Source organism: Quercus lobata, chromosome 11 (genome assembly GCF_001633185.2).
Source record: "Quercus lobata isolate SW786 chromosome 11, ValleyOak3.0 Primary Assembly, whole genome shotgun sequence".
In the NCBI taxonomy this organism is placed as follows: domain Eukaryota; kingdom Viridiplantae; phylum Streptophyta; class Magnoliopsida; order Fagales; family Fagaceae; genus Quercus; species Quercus lobata.
In genome coordinates, this window is record NC_044914.1 from 50,106,992 (window position 1) to 50,127,668 (window position 20,677).

Sequence of the window (20,677 nt, forward strand, 5' to 3'; positions counted from 1 at the left end):
TTTAGGGTGTATTTGGATAATGTTTATTTGCTGAAAACTGAAAATTTATTACTGAAAATACTGTAGCAAAATAATTTTTAAAGGTGTAAACAGTACTGTGGGACCTAAATTTACTTAGAAATATGTGTTTAGGTGAGTTTGGTGGAACGTGAACAGTACCCATGAGACCCACTAAAAAAACGTTAAACGCGCGGATTAGGCAAAACGCCCAATCCAAAAGCACGCTTAATCTTCAAGTGAAAATAGAAGCTTGGGTGAGAAAAATCTTACACCAGTAATATTCTATTAGCCGTCATTTTCTATCTTTTGTTTTGATAAGTGCCTTTCATCTATTTTTTTATTTTTCTTTCTTAAACAGCAAAGTTTTGTTTAGATTAGAAACCTCTGCCATTAGATTAGGCTGCATGCACTATAAATATTTGTGGATCTGGTCTTTTTTCTCCTGAGATTAATTTAAGGTGCATGTTTATTCTACATTGGCTGTCCCCAGTAAAATCATAAACTGGATTGGAAACTTGGAATTGGCACTCTGCAATGTGCTTTAATTGAAGAATATAATGTGATTTTTATACAGCTAAAATTTTTTGGTTTCTCACAACAATGGTAAATTGATGTTTGAGCTTTTTCATTGTAGCAGAGGATTCTTGCATTCTTATTGGCTTATTGTAGCTTAATTGGCAAGCCAGTTGCAAGCTAATGCAAGGTATAATTTTATCTGTTATAAATGACACCTTAATTTCAATTCTTTGTGCTTTCAAGTGTGTAGCAGTTGTTAACTAAATGGAATCAGGTGGTCAATGTAACATCGGTTGTTGTAGCTTACTTGCCGCTACCAGCATCTTTTTCATTTTTTTTTAAATGGTCATTAAATATGATTTAGGCTTCGTTGTTTTGGTTGGATTGGCTCTCTGCCATCAATATACGCAAACCATCATGGTTTATGGAAAAATAGGCTAGTGCTTTTGAGGTGTTATTTGCTTCAAAATAACCTCTACAGCGTGCTTCATATACAGCCAACATATGTCTTGCTCCCTTATGATTTGTTTGAGAGAGAGAGAGAGAGAAGATGATGACGTGAAAAGCAGAGAGTTAATGCTATATTTTTCCTTTAATAAGAAGAGTTAAGGTTTTTAAATCACTAATTTTTAGAGAACAATAATGACTTGAGCATGAGTATTTTTTCACCGTTAAATCTAATAGAAATCAATGGTAAAAAAATGTGCAACTCTTGCTAAGTTTTTTTTTTTTTTTTTTTTTTGTGAGAAATCTGACAGGGAGTTTTATCATGAAAACAGAAAACTTCTGTCTTTCGTTACAAGAAGAGAGACATCAACTGGGATATCCTCTAACCAATACTGAGGTGCATGCAAAAATTTAGCATTTTTTTGCTAACTTGTCAGTAACTGAATTGCCAATCCTGCATACATGATTAAAAGCAATAGTTCTCAGACTTGAAGCAATGACCCGCGAATCTTCGATGAGGTGACCAAAATGGGCGAGACAAACTCCATTTGAAATTAGAAACTGTTAGAGATATATTATAGTGTGTTTTATAATGAATCATAACATGTGTATATATAGTAGAATAAACCCTAAACTAATAGGCTTCTAGTACAAGTAGGAGACTTAACTTGCACACAAAGTAGAATTAGGCTTGGGCTTATGCTAATGGGCTAATATATCTCTAACAGAGACTTAATAATAATCTCAGCATCGCCCTCGAAAACCACGTCTTGGAGACCTATTTCAGATGCAAAGGCTATAGCTCTTCGACAGGCAAGAGCTGCCAGTGCCTGCCCTTCACTGTCCCGAATAATGACTCTGATACCTGCTGCTGAGATGTCCTTAAACAAAGCCCCGTCAAAATTTGCCTTATAACAAGAAGGCAGAGGGGGATACCACTGTTTGGCCGAGCAACAGATTTGGGGGAGTGCTGAGAATCCGTAACAGCAAAGAACTCAAGTAGGCTAGACATGGCAGTGGAATAAACCTGGGAGTATGGCAGTGAAGCTTGCTGCAACCGGGTAGCATTTCTCTTATGCCATATGCTCCAACCAATCATGGCGAAACACTCAGCAAGGTTTGGCTCTCCAATCTTCAGAATACCCATGAATAAGTCACTAAACGTTGCAAATTGGTCTAGAAGGCGAGACCGACAAAATTTAGCCTCCCACCATATTTCCTTGACCATCTAACATCCCCAAATGGCATACACTGAATCTTCCAGCTCCGAGTTGCAAATATCACTAGTGGCATTTTTGGTGATGTGTCTTCTAATAAAATGCTTAACTTTGGCCGAGACCTTCAGACCCCAGATATTGTTCCAAAACACCGAATGGGCTGCTGGATTAGACGTACCTGATTGCAGGGAAGCCTCTTTAGCCAAAAGCAATTTATAGGCACAGCTAGTCGTGTATCTGGGATGCATCTGTTACTTAGGGGCAAACTCAGAATAGACTTTGCTTCGTGAGGTAGGAATTCAACAGAAATCCTGTCCTCCAACCAACGTGGACCTCCCTCATCCATAAGAGTACAGACTCGGGCATTGAGTGGCAGCCTTTTCTGAGGGGATATGACCTTACCCTCTGGTAACCATGAATCACCCCAAATTTTAACTTTCCGACCATCACCTATACCCCAAGTAGAACCTAGACCAACCACATTCCTAACCTTCAAAATGCTTTGCCAAGCATACAAACCTCCAGTCTCAACATCCTCATCCATGATTGAGCAATTGGAGAAATACTTAGCTTTGAAACATATACGTGACATCAATTTATATAGTCATGTGATACAATAAAGAGCAATTAACAAAAAGTTAAAAATTTCGTTATCCCGTGCAATGCATGGAAAAATTCATCAAAAAAATATTTATATATGATATATAAATTGATATTAGAGAATTTGTAGAAAAGAGTAACATTATTAAATTAAATTTTGTTTAGAAAAAGAAGAACGTAATTGAATCAATTTTTTGGTTTATTTTAATAAAATGATGAGTTCTAACCAAATAAATAATATAATATAATATAATTAAATGTGGAAAAATGCTCAACAACTTCATATTTTTTTTCTATTACGTCTTCCCCTAGATTGATAGAAGTTGTAAGATAAATTCCCTAATATTTGAGTGCTTGAACATTGAATTTGAATGGTTTAATGTGTAAGTTCTATAAATCCATAATCATAGTTTTAAAAAATATTTCATCCTACCGAAAGTCTTGTAGTTCAATTAGTATGTTCAAGTGTTGTTTCCAACTGAGATATTCCAATTTTAATCCCTCTACATTCAAGCTTACGCATATTAGCAAAATGGATATCTTGCATCATCTTAATGATGTTACTACTCTATATAGCTTGAAATGATTGTATATCCAAGTGTTTGTTGTAAACTATTACGAAATTTGCAACCCTAGGAATAAAAAATGTTGCTACTTGCAACAACAACAAAAAAAAAAAAAGACCTCCATTCTAGACTCACAGAGCAAATTTATGAATCCTTGATCCTCTTTTGGCAAACAAATTTATTGTCCTATCTATGATGACTTTCTAATAGTGCTTGGATAAAAGTTGAATGCCACTTAAAAGAAATGGGGACAAGGAGAATAAAATGGGAATAAAAAAGGAGGATGATTTAGAAAATTAGAATTGCAAGAAGACATTTCTAACCAAACTCAGGTTGGTATTAGCGTGCCGCATCTTATGAAATAGAGATTATGCAACAAAATATGAGTATGGGGTTGCAACATAAAATGCATGAGGTTAGGCTAATTCACTGACAACTAAAGGCATGAGAGTTGAAGAAAAATACTAACCAATTCAATTGGCTATGTTTATTTTAAAATGTTAGATGTTTTATAATTTTATTGATGAAACGAAAATATACAAATATAAGACATCTCTTAAGCCCAAGTATGACACCTAGTTTAAGTTGCCTGATGGGTCTACCATAGTTACACAACACAAATTCAATAACAAACTACACTTCACAATTTTCACCCCACACTCCTCTCACCAATTCAAATAGGATCACTCACTCCCAACAATCTCAAACCCTTGATCCTCCAACTACCTTCCACTCCCACATCACCGTTAACTCAACCACAAATCTACCATTCCTTGGTATACCAACCGAGCATCCATGAATCCCTTGGAACCTAGCAGAAATAAGTCAATAACAAAGAAATAACCCATTGGAAATTTTTTTATTTCATATTAGTGCAAGCCCAAAGAAATTACAAAATAACAACAACAAAAAATTCTCCACGAAACAAGATCAAATTCACAAAACTAAATCAAGATTATTATCCATTAAAACACAATTAAATACTGAAACTTCCTTCTAACTATGATTATTTTGCAATTTAGTTGCTTATGGAGGCTTAGGGCTACTAAGCTTTGGAATGATTGTTGGGGCTTGTGATTGTTACAGGTCCTTAGATTTTGGGGATGTTTAGGCTGATTGTGGTATTGATTGGGATCTGAAAGTGGGGTTTGTGACAGAGGCAATCGAACATGGTGGTGGGAGATTAGCTCCACAATGGTTGTTTGGTTTTTGGGTATTCATGGATTATGTCAAAGGAGGTGGCAGATTAAGGGGTGTTGATTGCTGTTCAATGTTGTTAAAGTTAAAGAAATCATCTGAATTTTAAGGTTAGAGGAGAGGCCAAAGAGAGAGAAAGAGGAGTCACAAAATAGAGAACCAAAGAGAAGAGAGGAGTGGCATAAGAGTTCAGGTACAAATTCTAGTTAAAAAAAAAGTTAAATAATTTTGTTTAAAAATAATAATAATAATGTGGCAAGCTCTAAGGAGGTCAACAAAAAATTAAAAGCTTTAGTTATATATATATATAGGGTTGGGTTCAAGTTACACCTGGTGCAACTCTAAGTAATATTACACCAGCCAAATTTATACATACATACATATATATATATATATATATATATATAAGCATGAAACGGGATCATTTCATTAAATAAAGACAAAACAAATTTAGCACGAAACGACTCCTATTAAATGAAGATTGGTTTTGTTATTGAGAACGACGATGTTTCCAACCAATGCATTAGGTCTTCTTGCACATGATAAACATGTGGGTTTATTACCTACTAAAGCTGGATTTAATTTTCTGTGAATTGTTGTTATTAATTAGTTAGAGTTTCAGGATTTCACAATTAGTAGATATTTTTAGTTGGATATTTTTCTGAAGGTTTTGTAAAGTGTATATAAGTCTTTGTATAGTGTTGTAATTATTCACTTTCATTCAATATGATATTGCATATTCATATTTAGAGAAAGTGTTCAGAGAGAGAGAGAGAAAGAAAGAGAGAATTTCAGATTCTAACACACTAAATGTTTGATCATATCCCTACTCCACATCCACTTTCATCTATCCCATCTGCTCCATTTGATTCCAATTCAAATGTTCCTTCTACAAGTGAATTTGAGCATTTTACTCCCCAGGCCTTGATTCAGATTCAAATACCGAACCAAAACCAATTCTTGATCCAATTCATGAATCTATTCGTACACTAGAAACTGTACCAGATAATGACCCTCCTGTTCTTGATATTAGGAGATCCACTAGAATTCCTAGTCCTATTCCTAATTCAATTCATTTTAGGAGACTTGTTAACTAAAGCACTTGGTTTTCATCAGTTTCCTTTCTTACCATCCAAGATGAGCTTGATTAACTTTCATTTCCCTGCTCATCTTAAGGGGGAATATCAAAGAATAGAAGATAACAAGTGAGAAGCAAGTCGAATATCTAACTTCTTGTAATACGACAATAGCAACTACAAGTTGTTTAGTGTGTGTTAGTATTAGTCAGTTAGTTATATTATTAGCCACGTGTTAGTTTGTTAATGGCTGTTTTTGCAGTTTATAGAAGGAATCTGCATAGTTTAGAGCTAAATTAGGGACTTAATTAGAGGTAGTCAAGCCTAATTGATTTGTATAAATACTTTCTATTTACACATACATTATTCACTATTCACTACCAAAAAAAAAAAAAAATTATTACAACGGAAAAAATTGTTGCAATAACATTAGAGTCATTGCAATAATTGATATGGGTGTTGCAATAAAATTTGAGGTAATAGGTTTGTGCAACAAAAAATTTTGTTGCAATAAACTATAAAGATTTTAATGACAACTTTGATGCAACGAAATTTTTTGTAGTACAAACCTATTACCTCAAATTTTATTGCAACACTTTGCATAAACTATTGCAATGAATCTGATATTATAATAATGACTTTTTTCTGTTGTAGTGAGTCTTTGGATTTAGATATGGCTTCTCATGTTTTCTATGTTATCCTCTCACTCACAGGGTTTGTGTTTTTGGGTGAGGAAAGGATTTATAGAATCTCTATCAATATAATGAAAGAGATGGAAAAGAAAGATGGGAACTTGGTTTTTCTCAAGGAAAAGCTCTCTCTTTTCTCAAGGAAAAGCTCTCTTTTTTCATACAAAGGCTTGACTTCAATAATATTCACACCTTTTGCATTTCTAGGGTTTGTCCAACCCTTATTTGAAGCCTCTTGCCACACCTCACAACTGTGTGTGTGCTGGCAGATGTGCAATGGACAGGTACATAGCAGAGTATAGAGATCGTGCAACTTGTGACTTGGTCGCCCCCTAGGGTCACGAGTTGGTTGTGAGGTGCATGTCTGCACTTTCATCCAAATTACATGCCACGTGGATCTCGCACGCAAGCTAGGTCGCAAGCAGGTCACCTGCAAGTCATGATATCACTAGCTAATGTTACTTCAAATTTTCAAGAAGAGACTCAAGTACCTTACCCCAAAATACATGAAAACCCAGAAAAACAGTACATCAACATTAATCACATAACTCATTGCTTCATCCAACTTGATTTTTGCACAAAAACAAATGTCAAATTCACCATCAATAACATCTACCTTCCCCCAAGTTTTCAGCAGCTCCTCATCCACCTCCACCTTCATTGGATTGGGTTTTGATTGACAAAACAAAAGAGATTGCTAAAGGTTATGGTTTGGAATGCGAGAGAGAATAAAAATAACACAGTTTGAGAGAGTAGGGAATTTATATAAAAGGGTTAGAGGATGTCCGAATTTACTACTCCTTTCCATTTGCCCTTTACATGGGCCTTTAAGCCCATTTTAAGGACATGGGCTCCTTTCTATATTCTTTGTGTTCTTCTAGCCTAATTTGCCATCATTAATTGTGTTTTTTTTCAATAGCATGTATTTTTGGATTAGCTGTTTTGCTTCATTGCTTATATGCAACTTTTCAAATCTTTTTTAGCAAATCAACAAAAAGCTTAGTATCAAAGAGTTGTTTATCCTTGGATGAGGAACTTTTCGGCTAGCCTAGACTACAAGGCCCACTCATCTGAGGAGGCCCACTCGTCCAAAATGGAGGACTCATTGCAACAAATGTAACCCACACGTACTCTCATGACTCATCCATCACACCTACAAAGGCGAACAGGGAAAGCACTTGCGAGCTTGGCTTTGGAATTTTTTTTCCATTTGGCCTTAAATTTTTAACAATTTCGTTAGCGGTGATTTTGCAAAACAATGTGGAAAAATAGCATCTCGAGTTTTTAAAACTCAAGTTTCATTATAGAACTCGAGTCTTAAATGCTCAAGTTCCAACGCTGGCAAACAAAATTTATCCACGTGGAACTCGAGTCTTATAGACTCGAGTTCCTTCATTATTATATGCCCTTCAACTCTATTTCTTCGTTCTGGGTTTCTTCATCTTCCTGAGTTTCTTCTTCTTCTTCATCTTCGTTCTGTTCTTCTTCTACTAGGCTTCATCTTCGTTCTGTTCTTAAGAAAAGGGAAATTGGAATTTACCGAGAGTAGAATAGCAAGCAGTGGTGGATTCAAGAACCAAAAACGCAATTCTAACGAAGAGAAATGGCAACACGATCCCGAGCACCAGCGCCACCGGAAGCAAAAGTCCGGCTCAGAATTTGACAACTCAATGCCATCGTCGGATCGTGTTTGAGCTCATTTTTGAGTGTGAGATCTGGAAGGAAAATATATATAGAAAGCAAAAGAGATTTGAGATTTGAAATGCGAGGAGAGAGTGAAAATGGCAATGGAAAAGCATTTACCTCAATTTGGGAGACTCAATGAGATCACACAACTTCATTGTTAAGGTTGGTTTTTTTTTTTTTTTTTGGAGATGCTTTTCTTGTTTTATTTGGTTTTTGAAAAAAATTTCATATGGGTTGCTTCTTCTTTGCTCGGGACTAAGGGGATAAAGCGACTCACTATATCGAGCTCCGACGCCGAGAAGGGATTATCGGAGACGGCAAATTAGTCTCATATTCATGGATTTCTTCTTCTTTGTTCTGCTGGGTTTCTTCTCCTCCTTCGTTGTTTTTCTTATTCTCTGTGTGGAACTCGAGTCTCACAAACTCGATTTCCACATTTTTCACTAACAAAATTGAGTTTTAGAGACTCGATTTTGATATTTATGTGGCATTTTGCTGTCCAAGTCATCAAGTATAAAGCGAGTCTCTGAGACTCTATTTTTGTATACAACTCGAGTTTCTAAAACTCGAAATGCTAGTTTGCTAAAACCTTTCAAACGTGTATTAACTTACTATTTTGTTCTCCCTTACTATGCTATTCTGCAAATATCCCCTTTGGCTTTGGTAACCATCCGTTCCCCCCCCCACCCCCCAAAGACAAACGAGTGAAGGTGGCTATACAAAGCCTACCACCCTACTACACTTGCATAGAAATTATTACATAAGACTCTCCTACATTCTCGCAACTGTCAACAAATGGATAACTCTCATCTCCTACAAATCAGCTGAACGATAACTCTTATGGTGCGTTTGTTTCACCTGAAAAGCATTTCAGGAAATCATTTTACACTCTACCGTGTGTTTGGTTGCACATGAAAATTTTGGTCAAACGGAAAATCATTTCTGTTGACTGTAAAATGTGGCTAGTTGAAGTGTAAAATAGATTACAAATCTATTTTACCTTTAAACCATTTCCAGAAAAAAAAAAAAAAAAAAAAAAAAAAAAAAAAAAAAAAAAAGAGAGAGAGAGAGAGAGAGAGGCCAGTCACCATCACACAGAGAGAGAGTGTGAGACAGAGTCGCCCACCGTCCAAGAGAGAGAGGCCAGTCACCTGAACTTGAGATTGATGGCACCGCTATCTGGGCCATGCCTCTCCCTCATCACCAATCTCCAGCCATCACCGATCCACCCCTCCCTCATCACCGATCCACAAACACCCAAGACCCACCTCTCCAATCGCCAGCCATGCATCGACGAGACAGGTTGAGCTCCGATCTTGACAACCAACCGCAGGCCATGCACCGTTGTCACCACCCAAGACTGATCTCATTGCCGCCGCTGAAGACCGATCTCTCTTTCCCTCAATCTCTCAATCTTTCTCTCTTTGATCTCTGATTTTTTTTTTTGTTGTTGTGGTGGTGTTTTGGTGGTTTTTGTGTTGTGTGGTTGGGGGTTTTGTGTGGATAGTGGTAGATTTTCTGTGGGTGCTGGTGGATTTTCTGATATAATGTGAAAAATTTGTAGGAAAATAGCATTTTCAGAATGTTACCAAACATTGGAAATCGTTTTCCAGAATATTTTCCATTGCACACCCAAACGCCCGAATTTTAATTTTCTTACGGGAATTCATTTTCCCCTACATTCATTTTACACTCGGAATTTGATTTACATTGAACCAAAAGCAGCCTTAATCCCTACAATTCAACTAAGGTGGTTATTTACAGACCTCTATCTAAAAACCAAGACACCACAATTTCAAGGTACATGAAAAAACTCAATTCTCAAGCTCTTTCTTTTGAGTTCATTGAGATTATTGTGAGTTTCTAACTTAGGCTACGTTTGGTTCGATGTAAATCGAATTCCAAGTATAAAATGAATATAGGGGAAAATGAATTCCCGTAAGGAAATTAAAATCTGGACGTTTGGATGTGCAATGGAAAATAGTCTGAAAAATGATTTTCAGTGTTTGGTAACATTCTGAAAATGCTATTTTCCTACAAATTTTTCACATTTTCTCAACTTCCAAACAAATTTTATATCAGAAAATCCTCCACCACCCACAAAAAATCCACCACTATCCACACAAAACCCACCACCACAACACAGAAACCACCAAAACGCCACCACCACCCACACCACCACAACAACAAAAAAATCAGAGATCAAAGAGAGAAAGCAGATCAGCGACGAGATCAACCCAAAGGAGGAGATAGATCGGCAAGTGGCGAACGACGAGATCGACCCAAAGGAGGATGAGGCGATCGGTCATAGGCAACAAGACCGATCAAGCTAAGGCAGGCTTCATGCGACGCGAACTCGACGGCGCGATCTCACCGACGCATCTGGGGTTGGGGCGCGATCTAGCTCGCTCTCTCTCTCTCTCTCTCTCTCTCTCTCTCTCTGCGCGTCTGTGAGTCCGAAAATGATTTGAAGGTAAAACAGAAGCGCAATTCATTTTACGAGGTCAAAGTGCTTATTTTATGGTCAAATGAAATGTTTTTCCGGAAAACTCTATTTTCCATGCGCAACCAAACACATGGAAAGGTGTAAAAGGATTTCCTGAAATGGTTTGAAGCCAAAACAAACGCAACCTTAATCTTTGGAGAGTCTTTGGCCAGCACCACATTAGTGCGCTCTGAGGGTATCTCCATTCTTCAAGTTTCTTGATTCTTCACCTTTTTCTGACGACTACAAGTTTGGACGATCGACTTACTGACAATTTTGTACATCGTCATCCTTCAAAATATTAATCAACTTTGTAGTTTGTTATGTCCAATTACACTATAGTTTCTATTTTGTAGGATGTTTACTTTTAAGACGGTCCTTTTACTACAGAGATAAATTTTGGGTTTTGTTGTTGATGTAAAATATTATCAAGGTGTATAATTTATAGATGACATCAATTTGTGTTGCTTTTCCTTTAGATTTGGACTTGTTAGTTTTTGGAAGTATTTAAAATTTTAAATGAAGTTCACTTGAAACAAGGGAAGAATAGGATAGCTTTGTGACCTTTTGAAATGGAAAAAACAAGCACCTAGAACTTTTATTGCGTGGCTTACTTTTATTAGTTTTATGAGTATCATGTGTATCATGTTAACTATGCTCCAAGAATATTTATTAGTTTTATGAGTATCATGTGTATCATGTTAACTATGCTCTGAGAATATTTAATAATTTTCCCTGCCTAAACTGGACGAGAAACGGTATCAAGGGAACTAAAAAAGAGAGGAATAATGAATGACCCTATACAACCATGCACATTGGCAGAGCGGCTTAAGCATTCAAATATCAACCATCTTTGCTGCTTTCTTATAACAATGTATAAACTACAAACAAGCCAAAGCAATGCCTCAATGAGATTTTAAATGCAATATCAAAGCTATGGAGGTTTAAATCACAACTATAGTTATTATTACAACCATGTACAAGACAAAAAAACAAAGTGATATAGAATGAATCTAACAAAAACAAATGAAATGTCTCCTTGTCATGCACTACCTAAACTCAGCAAAGTCTTTAGAGAGGGGAATGTGTATAAAAAGAAAATAAAATCCGGAAGTTCATGAAGTCCTCCATTGCAACTCAATTTGAATACGCCCATTCTTCGAGTCTATAAGATGGTACTTCTCATTTATTCGTTTGTTGGAGATAACATCTGAAAGATTGATGTCAATATAACCCAGGGATTCCTGATTTTAATGAAAACAGTGTCAATCACATCTGAAAATTAAAACTATGATAACTACATTACAGTACCCAAAAAACAAAAACATACTATTATATTCGGGTAAAGCATGTTCATGAAGAACTGGATTTATTAATAAATTGTCATCAACCAACCAAACTAACGATAATCGAGAAGTAAATTATGTACCTTTGGATGCAGCAGGCCCATCCTTGATGAGGTGCTGACCACCTCTACATGCAGTCTGTCATTAGTGGGAGGCTCTTCCAGCATAAATGTGAATTCCTCCTCCCATCTTGGATCTCTGTTCTTCTTTACATGCTGTTCCATAAAAATAAAAAATCATAATCCATAGACCATGAAGCAACCATATCATCACTACTGACCCCAAACAACCCATCTTAAAGGTGAGGGTAGTAAATTTATAGAACCATATTGCTTTTACCTAACCACTGCGCAGCATATACAGAAATGAACTACATGCACAAGTCTAATGACCTATTTTAGAAACCGTGCTTTCCCAAAGACATAGAAGATAGCTGCTTTTAAAGGGTATTAATTGAATGGTCCCACTATCTTCATACCTTAGTCTTTCTCTCCTCCCCTCTGAATAGAATCCGTGCATATGGATTAGTATGGTGCTTCCCTTCAACATCTTGAGCTTCATGAACTATAACTACCAGTATACCTCCACCAGCAGGTGTCCCATCTGGAGCCTTCTTTATCGACTTTGATTCTTCAAAACTTTTTGGTAATTCTTCCTCTTTGAAAGGTTTGTATGTCAATTCCAATACAATCTGCCCACGTGACTTCTCGTTCTGAGGATCGTTCAAGTCCATATTCTTAAGAAGGTCAAGTGTCAGAACTTGTGGCTCATCAGGGGTGAGGTCTTTCAGAGGGACAACATTCATGCCCATCTTGTCAGGTTTGCCAACCTGAGAATAGGAAATAAAAAGCTTCAGACACAGCAACATAGAAACAGGAAATACCACTTACCTGCTATTTCAGTGTAATATACCTGCTCCCAATCATAAACATGAAGCTCTAAAGCCTGGGATTGTGGATCTTTAACGACCATATTGAACTCCTCATTCCATTCAGGGTTCAAGTTTTTGTGCTTCACAGTTGTCTTCTTTGATGGAAGCTTATCTTCTGTGAGTTTTAGTTTCACATATGGGTCCGATGCACCTAAGAGATCTTTCTTTTTTAGTTTCATAGCCCTCAGAACCTTAACATGGAGAATTCCAACAGGCCTCTTTGAAGCTCTATAATTTCCAACCAATATTGTTAGCAAAAAAATAGAATTGACAATGGAATGGAACAAATACACAGAAGAATGCCGAAACCTACTTCGTTGGATCCAAAATAGGCACATCCAGGGTTTTGGGCCACAGATACATGTTGGCAACCTGATCTTTGATAAGTTCCTGCAGAAAAATCTCTTCCAACAAAGTTAAAACCATGGATCATAAAAAACAACAAAAACAAAGCCTTATTCCCAAAATGGATCATAAATACCATAAAAAACATAATTGATAATTATACTTGAATAAACAACCATCTACAGCATTAAACACCACTTTTTTTTGTGCTGTTCAGGGGAACACCACTGCCCAGTGATATAAAGTAGAAATAATTAACAAAGCTTTTCCTTTATCTACTAGGATAGCTAAAAGGAGAGAAGAGTTAAATGAAATATGGATGTACCTGGACAAACCTGTAAAGGCCAGGTATTGACATAAGATCAGCCCCAATAAGCCTTAGTCCAAAGTCAACATGTGGCTGCAAAACAAAAGAAAATAAAATTGAGCTTTAGTCTACATAAAAAGCATTGATTCTAGTATTCTGCGATGAATAATCCCACAGCAGTCTAAAAGCCAATTACCCAAAAAGATGATTCCAAATTAAAGATCACCCAAGACATCCAATATTAGAATTTTTTCTGAATGCTAAGTGTTTAAAAAATTATCATGGTATGGCATTTTCAGCTGGGGCTACAATGCCAGAGCCATCAACTATGTGGTACCAATACTGGCAAATTATACACTAATAAAACAGATAAAAAAGAAATGTTGTTTTACTTTTATCCAGTTCCCACAACTAAACTGACTGCCCAAATCTTTGAGTACAAAAAAAAATTCTTTGGCATGAGACCTTGGAGTACCTCATATTCAAAATTACATCAACACCTCTAAATGTGGCAAAACTTTTTGAAAGTATCCCTGAAACTTTAGAAGTGGCTTGTAAACCAACAAAAATAACAGGATATTTAAGTTCCTAAATAAGCAAATTGGGATTGAAACTTGCAGGGGTATTTTAGTTATTACTTTATGCCAACTAATAATTTGAAAGCTCTATTTACCAAACTATATATGGGGTGACTATGTTCCATGTAAACTGTAATGCAGTTTCTGACACATCTAACATCTAAATCTCCAAGGGCTCAAGTATGCATGTAAACAGTAAAGTGCAGCTATAAGTACAGTTTTCAGACCCATATAACACCTAAATGTCCAAATAATAGGAGACCAGGCAACAACCAAATTCTAGCAACTTTCTGAAAATCGCTCAACTTAGTGTTTCAAAACAGAGGAAGACATAAAAAAGAGTTATCAAAGGAACTTCAACCAAAAGGCATTTTCAACTCCTCTTATTTAAGCTGCCTATTAAATAAGGACCCAAGAACACTGTCCCATAACCGCTAAGGCCATTACACCTCTTGTATATGACAAGGATACCCCATCATTAAGCATAATTGTTGCGTGGACTTAAGCAATATAGACCCAATGGTAAATAACTATACACATCATCACAAACCTTATCCATGAGAGACACATGGATATTGGCAAAACAAGGAAAGCTTGGAACCAAGGGCTTCAGAGTAATACGTGGAGCAGCAAATACTTGCAAATCCACCACCTGAAATCATTGAGACTAAACAGTGTAAAGAAGTGGTATAACTCTTTCTCTCTCTCTCTCTCTCTCTCTCTCACACACACACACACACACAAGTAATAGAAATTCTTCCTTGCACAGTAGACTAAACCAATCACCTGGGCAGTTGCTTTCAAACCGAATGCTTTAACAGCAACAGTGACATTGGGATTTCCAGCCCATTTTATGGATGGTTCCATAATCAACTCCTTTTCATCAGTTAAGTAAACTTTCATTCCTGACATTACAAAATTTGATGAAAAGAATTAGAAAAGAGTTCTAGAAATACAGAGTACAAAATAAATAATGAAGATATACAACTAATCAATCAAATATATATAGAGAAAAAAAAAGGGACTTCAAAGGTGCTCCTGATATATAAAGCACTATGGATCTCATAGTAAATGCTGGTAGAGAGTGGGAAAACTAAGTTTGGTTACATAAAAGGTTGTAAACAAGGCAAGGTGAGCCGAGTATTAAAATTTTTAGAATTGTTCATTTAATTTTATATCGAACACAAGCCGAGTTTGAACGCATCAAAAAACTTTTTTTTTTAAAGAAACAACACATCAACGAACTAGAATACATGTTCAAGCTTGGTACATTTTCTTGTTGAACAAACTCAAGCTTGATTAGCTTATTCTTTTCCTATATATGGTAAACACTACAACTAGAAAATTTTACCCCTTTACAAATATATGCTAATAATTAATAACTAAATTATAGCTGAAACTAAATTACTTGAGTTAATTAGCTAGAACAATTTTCGTTTATAAATTCAATAAAAATTAGATTCACCAACCCTGTATTGTTAAAAAATTATATATAATAACTAAAAAATTGACTATTTATATTAATAATCAATCACAAATAATAATATGATATTTTATGAATTTGTTTACAAACTTAGACGGTCCACTATCAAGTCTATAAACAACAACAAACCCTAATCCCAAATGTTTTTAGGTCGGATATGGATCCTCAACAAAGTAGTTAGGGTTGGCCACATGTATTCTTTTCCTCCATTCTATTTTATCTTAAATCTTACACAATCCACTATCAAGTCTTCTTTTTTATTTTTTATAATTTGATAGTTGGGAGAAAGGATTTGAACCCTAGATATCTTTGTTACAGACACCAGGAGGTGCCAACCAATTAAGAAAATTAAGCTAAGAGCCAAGCCAATTAAGCTAAAAGAATCTTGGCCACTATCAAGTCTATACAAGAACATTTACATGTATAAACATAAACATATAGTTTTATATATATTTAAATCGAGTCTTATACTTGCTAGATTGTTCACAAAAACATTATTACATTTGAGCTTGACTCATTTAATAGTTGAGCCTCAATTTGGGATTCATCTTGCCTTGTTTGCTAAATAAACTAACATAAAAAACTTTTTCCCCAAGACGAGCCCAAACTATTAATGAACAACTTGTTTCATTTACAATTACAAAGTAATACCAGATTCTTGAAGCCTAAGAATCTCTAACAAATATAAGATCAGAATATCCATCAACCATGTAAATAGGAAATTATGACGAAAAAGAAACATACTGCAAACAACCAGGAGAGACTTATCTTTTTTTTTTCAACTACTAGCATTTATTTCAAAAACTGAAGATGGAACAAACAGTGAGTCATGTATGCTAAACTTTCCAGATTGTTGGGCATAAGAACACAAGAGATGAATCCAAAAACAAACAAACAAACAAAATTTCTCAGCAATTCCAGTGACTAACAAGTTACAATAGCAGTTCCCAACAAAACAGTGTCCCAACAAGATTTTAAATGTAAAATGTATATGTACATGAAGGCATCTTTAATATCCTTTCAAAAATCTTCAAATATCAATACCCCAAATAACACTAATCAGGCTTTCTTTGACAATGTTTTTCCTCCATACAAAAGCTAGCTACAACGTAAGAGTTTAAATGACAAGTTTCAATGAAATAGAAAAACTATAAAATCAGGTGCATCATAGCTACGAACCTTGAAAAGTTGGTGGTAGGGACCCTAATGTAAGAGTTTCAAATTCAACGGACTCGATTTTATATTTCGGAATTTGCTCAGCAATTATAGGCTTCGCAATGTTCTTTGCAGTCTTGCAAATTGCCTATGTAAGATAAATTAAAGAGTCTCAAATAATCAATATGAACAGATAAGTAGAAGCAATAAGGAATTGGAAAAGGGGAAAAATCAGGAGTAGTCCCACAGATACAAAACCTTGTCAAGATAAGGCCACATATACAGTATAAACTTGTTTAGCCAGTCAACCTTCAGGAAAAAAAAAAAGAAAAAAAAGAATGAGATTGTCTAAATACAAAACAAATCAAGACCCAGAAAACATTGTAGCCTGAGGAAGTTACAAATGGTATTTACATACACGATCATAGTCTGGATTTTTCACCCATAGTGGTATCTCAGGAAGCATCCGCTGCAAAGTTTCTGAGTCATGCTGAACCAAGGGACGGATTTCAGGATCCTGACCAAGCCAATCAGAAACCAATTAAACTTAACCTCACATGTTAAAGTGAGTTAGATTCCAAATTTTAGGCAAGGTTATACCCAAAACCACCCACATTTTCTCTTCGTCTTCTTATAGATGAGACGCCCTTTCATATATTATAGAAGCATTAAATTGGCTAGAATGCTAAATATTGAACTGAAAAGTATCATGCCAGAATTAAGCAAAATCACCGTGTGTACGTGTTTACTAGGAAGCCAAATAGTCTGCAAACTGCATTTCATGCATAAAAGAAAGCCACACAATATATATCATTCTTGGCCTAGCAGAGATCAAGATTGCCACACTAATATACAAGCTAGGAACAAGAGAATTCAAATTCATCAAATTAGTAATAAACCTTAACACTATAACATATCTACTACAAGAAGCCAATGATAATTATCCTCAAAATTTTCCCATATATAGTAACATATTATATCCCTTTCCTTCTCTCTTAGTCACAAACATTCTCTAGGCAACAACAAACCAAAACAAAAGACCAAAGTCACCAAACCAAATCACCTACATTGGCAAATAACAAAAGTCACACCATGTATTCATATGCATTAGGACTCCACTTCTTTTTCTTTCACTTTGTTTTGCTTTCTCATCAACCCAACAAGCATCCCAAAAAAATTTTTAATCTATAACTGCAACCAATAACCAAATACACCAAAAAAACGTAATAATCTTGATTAACACAACACAAACCAATCCATATATCTTTCTTAGTACATGTCCATACATACATAAAAACATTCAGAGAGAAACAAAGAGATAGAGAGGGACCTCAACATCAATGGGCTGGAAATATATGAAGAGGAAATAGCCAGCAACAAGACCTATAGAAATCCCAAATCCAAATCCACAAAAACCCAATATAGTACTGAAGAACCCCATCTCAAATCTCCTCCTAAAAAAAAAAAGCTTAAAAACCAAAACTTTCCCACAAACCAAACAACCCCAGATCACAAATTCCCTCTCTTTCTCTTTCCCAATTTAGAAAACTCCTCAAAACCCCATTTTCCCGTTTCCTCGAGCTCTCCTCAGATCACCGATCCTCTGTCCATATAAACCAATTAAAATAATATAAACCAAACAAAGTGTCATAAAACTATATGCTAAATATATAATATTAATTATATTATAATGACTTATTTGTCCTTGTCGATTGAGATCAAAAAATTGGAAGAAGCTGAAGAGGCTTGTGGCACTTGTCACTCACTGAAGTAGAAACGGCGAGACAACGCAAAGCATAGAATTTAAAATTAAATTAAAAATATATAATTATAAATCAAAATCAAAAGTAGTAAAGTACTAATAAATATTTAAGTATTAAACAAGGTTTTTTCTCCTTAACTTTTCTGGTAGGATACGTTATTCTTGGCGCTTTGTGTCGGAACGAAGAGGAGTGATCCAGTGAAACTCAGATTTGGTGAGCTCGTCCACGTGGAAGCATCCTATTGGTGGGGTGGCGGAACTCGAGAGATACGGAGTTTTTGAGGGAAAGGTAAGATTTGGAACAGGGGAAGCGGGAAATGCGGGGGGGATGCCACGTGGAAAAATAGTAGTTGGTGGGTTGGGTTTTGCTATAGGGGGTGTGTACTAGTACTATGTAGTAGCTTAGCTAAGAGGGTTTAGAATTTTCAATTTTGAATACGTGTTGTTGTGTTCGAGCTTATCTTAGGTTGGGGCCATTGGGATCAACGGTCGCATGTCGGTAACGGAAATAAGGAAACTGGGATAGCGACATCCAATTGTGATGTAAGTTTGAAAATTGGTTCCAAAAGGATAATAAGGTCATAAGGTCATAATGTTGGACACATTTTTTAGGTGTTTATTGTAGATCTTATATGAGTTATGTCAACCCAATAAGTACTCAAATTTATTGTAGATCTTATGAGTTATGACATAATCAATACAAAAATCCAACAAACACCAAATCAAGAGAATCCAAGCAGTTAATTGATTGTAGTTTAAAATTACAATTTTACTCAATATCTTTTTATTGGATGTGAATTTTAATAAATTTACTATAAGATTACTTTTTTTTTTCTGATATTCTCTATATTTGCAAAAATTTTAGAATATGAAAGATCAATATTATGTTATCAATAAAATATTTAAATTTTAAGTTTTTGTAGTCTTAATTATGCATAAAAAAATAATTTATAAATCAAATAGTAAATAACATCAAACTAACACGAAATTTGACACATGTGTTAAGAATATAAAAAGCATACAATCTAATTGTTTGATTTTCAAAATATGTAACCATGTTAATTTTTTAGTAGAAATTGTAGTCAAACTTTGTCCTTTAAGAAAAGTCTCATACCCATAAGAACTTTCCCATGTAGACCTAACCAAGTCATCCATTATCATTAACCTATGAAGATTTGGTATGATATCAAATAAAATGACTTTTTGTTGATTTTTTTTTTTTATTGGAAGTGGATTAAAGTATATTTGTATTTGAGAAGTGAGATTTTAAAAGCTATACATAAGCAAAATAAGCCAAAAACTAAATATAAAAAACTCATGGCAAACGAACACGCTACTAGTCACCAAAATTGTTGTCATCTCCACCAACCTCAAGCACTGACAAACCAAAGTAGAGAAAATGAGAAACATATAAAAAGGTGAGGAAAGAAAGCCCAAGGGTTAGGGCTGGTCACTAGAAGGGTGGAGTGGGTCAATAGGTCAATGGTTATTGGCCGAAACTCATAAGTTACTAGGGGTGAGATGCAAGTTGATGGGGGCATTGATTATCAATAGGGGGAAGGTTGGTTGGTTGGTTCTTGAGTTTGTGGCAATTAGGGGTGTGTAACTGTGCATCAAACCCACCAACCCAACGCCTAGAGTTGGGCTTTGTGGGTCGAGTTAGGTTGGATTGATTTTGAGCGTTGGGATCGGGTTGGATTTGGGTTGATAATTTTTCAATCTAACTCACCATGTATAAAAGTTTACTTTATTATTCTTATTTCAATTTTTTTCGTTGATTGATTTTGGTACTTTGAGAATAGTTTTGATGAATTTGAAAATTTAGAATATAATTTAAGTATATTTATGACCTATAATTATTTTTAAAAATGTTTGATTAATTGAAGAAAACTCAAATTTTTACAAGGTCTAAAACATGCATGTACAATCCACCAACTCAACCTAACCTAGACTGAACCATGTGGGTTGGTAATTTCTCAACTTGACAAGGTTAGGTTAGGTTAAAAAAGGCTCTCCAGCCTGACCTATGCACACCCCTAGCAATAGTGGCTATACAATGGATGAGACGAGTAGAAAGGGGTATGTTGTGAATGATGGGGAAATTTTTTTATAGGCATCATAAAGTGTTTGGCTTGACTAGCATTCTTAGTCAAGCCAATTACTATTAAAAAAAAATCATGATTTATACATACATATATATATATATATATATATATTTTAAAAAAAACTTCTTTAATGTAAATGGCTTCGTGTCAATTGTGCTCATTTAACTGACAATGACCTTCTTCTCA

General features: G+C 35.4%; 1 protein-coding gene across 2 annotated transcripts; it reads right to left on the reverse strand.

The window, feature by feature from the left end:
• Positions 1-11,418: 11,418 nt before the first annotated feature.
• Positions 11,419-18,443, reverse strand: LOC115968043 (synaptotagmin-1-like). 2 transcript variants are annotated; one of them, XM_031087241.1, is made up of 12 exons: positions 17,955-18,443; positions 17,043-17,141; positions 16,883-16,933; positions 16,649-16,772; positions 14,773-14,891; positions 14,537-14,638; positions 13,427-13,501; positions 13,070-13,146; positions 12,738-12,984; positions 12,304-12,654; positions 11,909-12,040; positions 11,419-11,723 (listed from the first exon to the last, which is right to left on the reverse strand). In XM_031087241.1, exons 1-12 carry the CDS (start codon positions 18,063-18,065, stop codon positions 11,595-11,597), a joined length of 1,617 nt encoding a protein of 538 aa, XP_030943101.1. In that variant the 5' UTR covers positions 18,066-18,443; the 3' UTR covers positions 11,419-11,594. The 2 variants fall into 2 exon arrangements, with proteins under 2 accessions (XP_030943101.1, XP_030943102.1); XM_031087242.1 differs by lacking the exon at positions 17,955-18,443 and adding an exon at positions 17,692-17,941.
• Positions 18,444-20,677: the final 2,234 nt, after the last annotated feature.

What these genes read in the sequence shown, in the direction of transcription:
- LOC115968043 (XM_031087241.1), bottom strand. Translation starts at nt 18,065, where the DNA reads ATGGGGTTCTTCAGTACTATATTGGGTTTTTGTGGATTTGGATTTGGG. An exon ending in TCCAGCCCATTGATGTTGAG is followed by an intron (nt 17,142 to 17,954) that starts GTCCCTCTCTAT and finishes TGGCTTGGTCAG; the next exon opens with GATCCTGAAATCCGTCCCTT. An exon ending in ATGTTTATGATTGGGAGCAG is followed by an intron (nt 12,655 to 12,737) that starts GTATATTACACT and finishes TCCTATTCTCAG; the next exon opens with GTTGGCAAACCTGACAAGAT.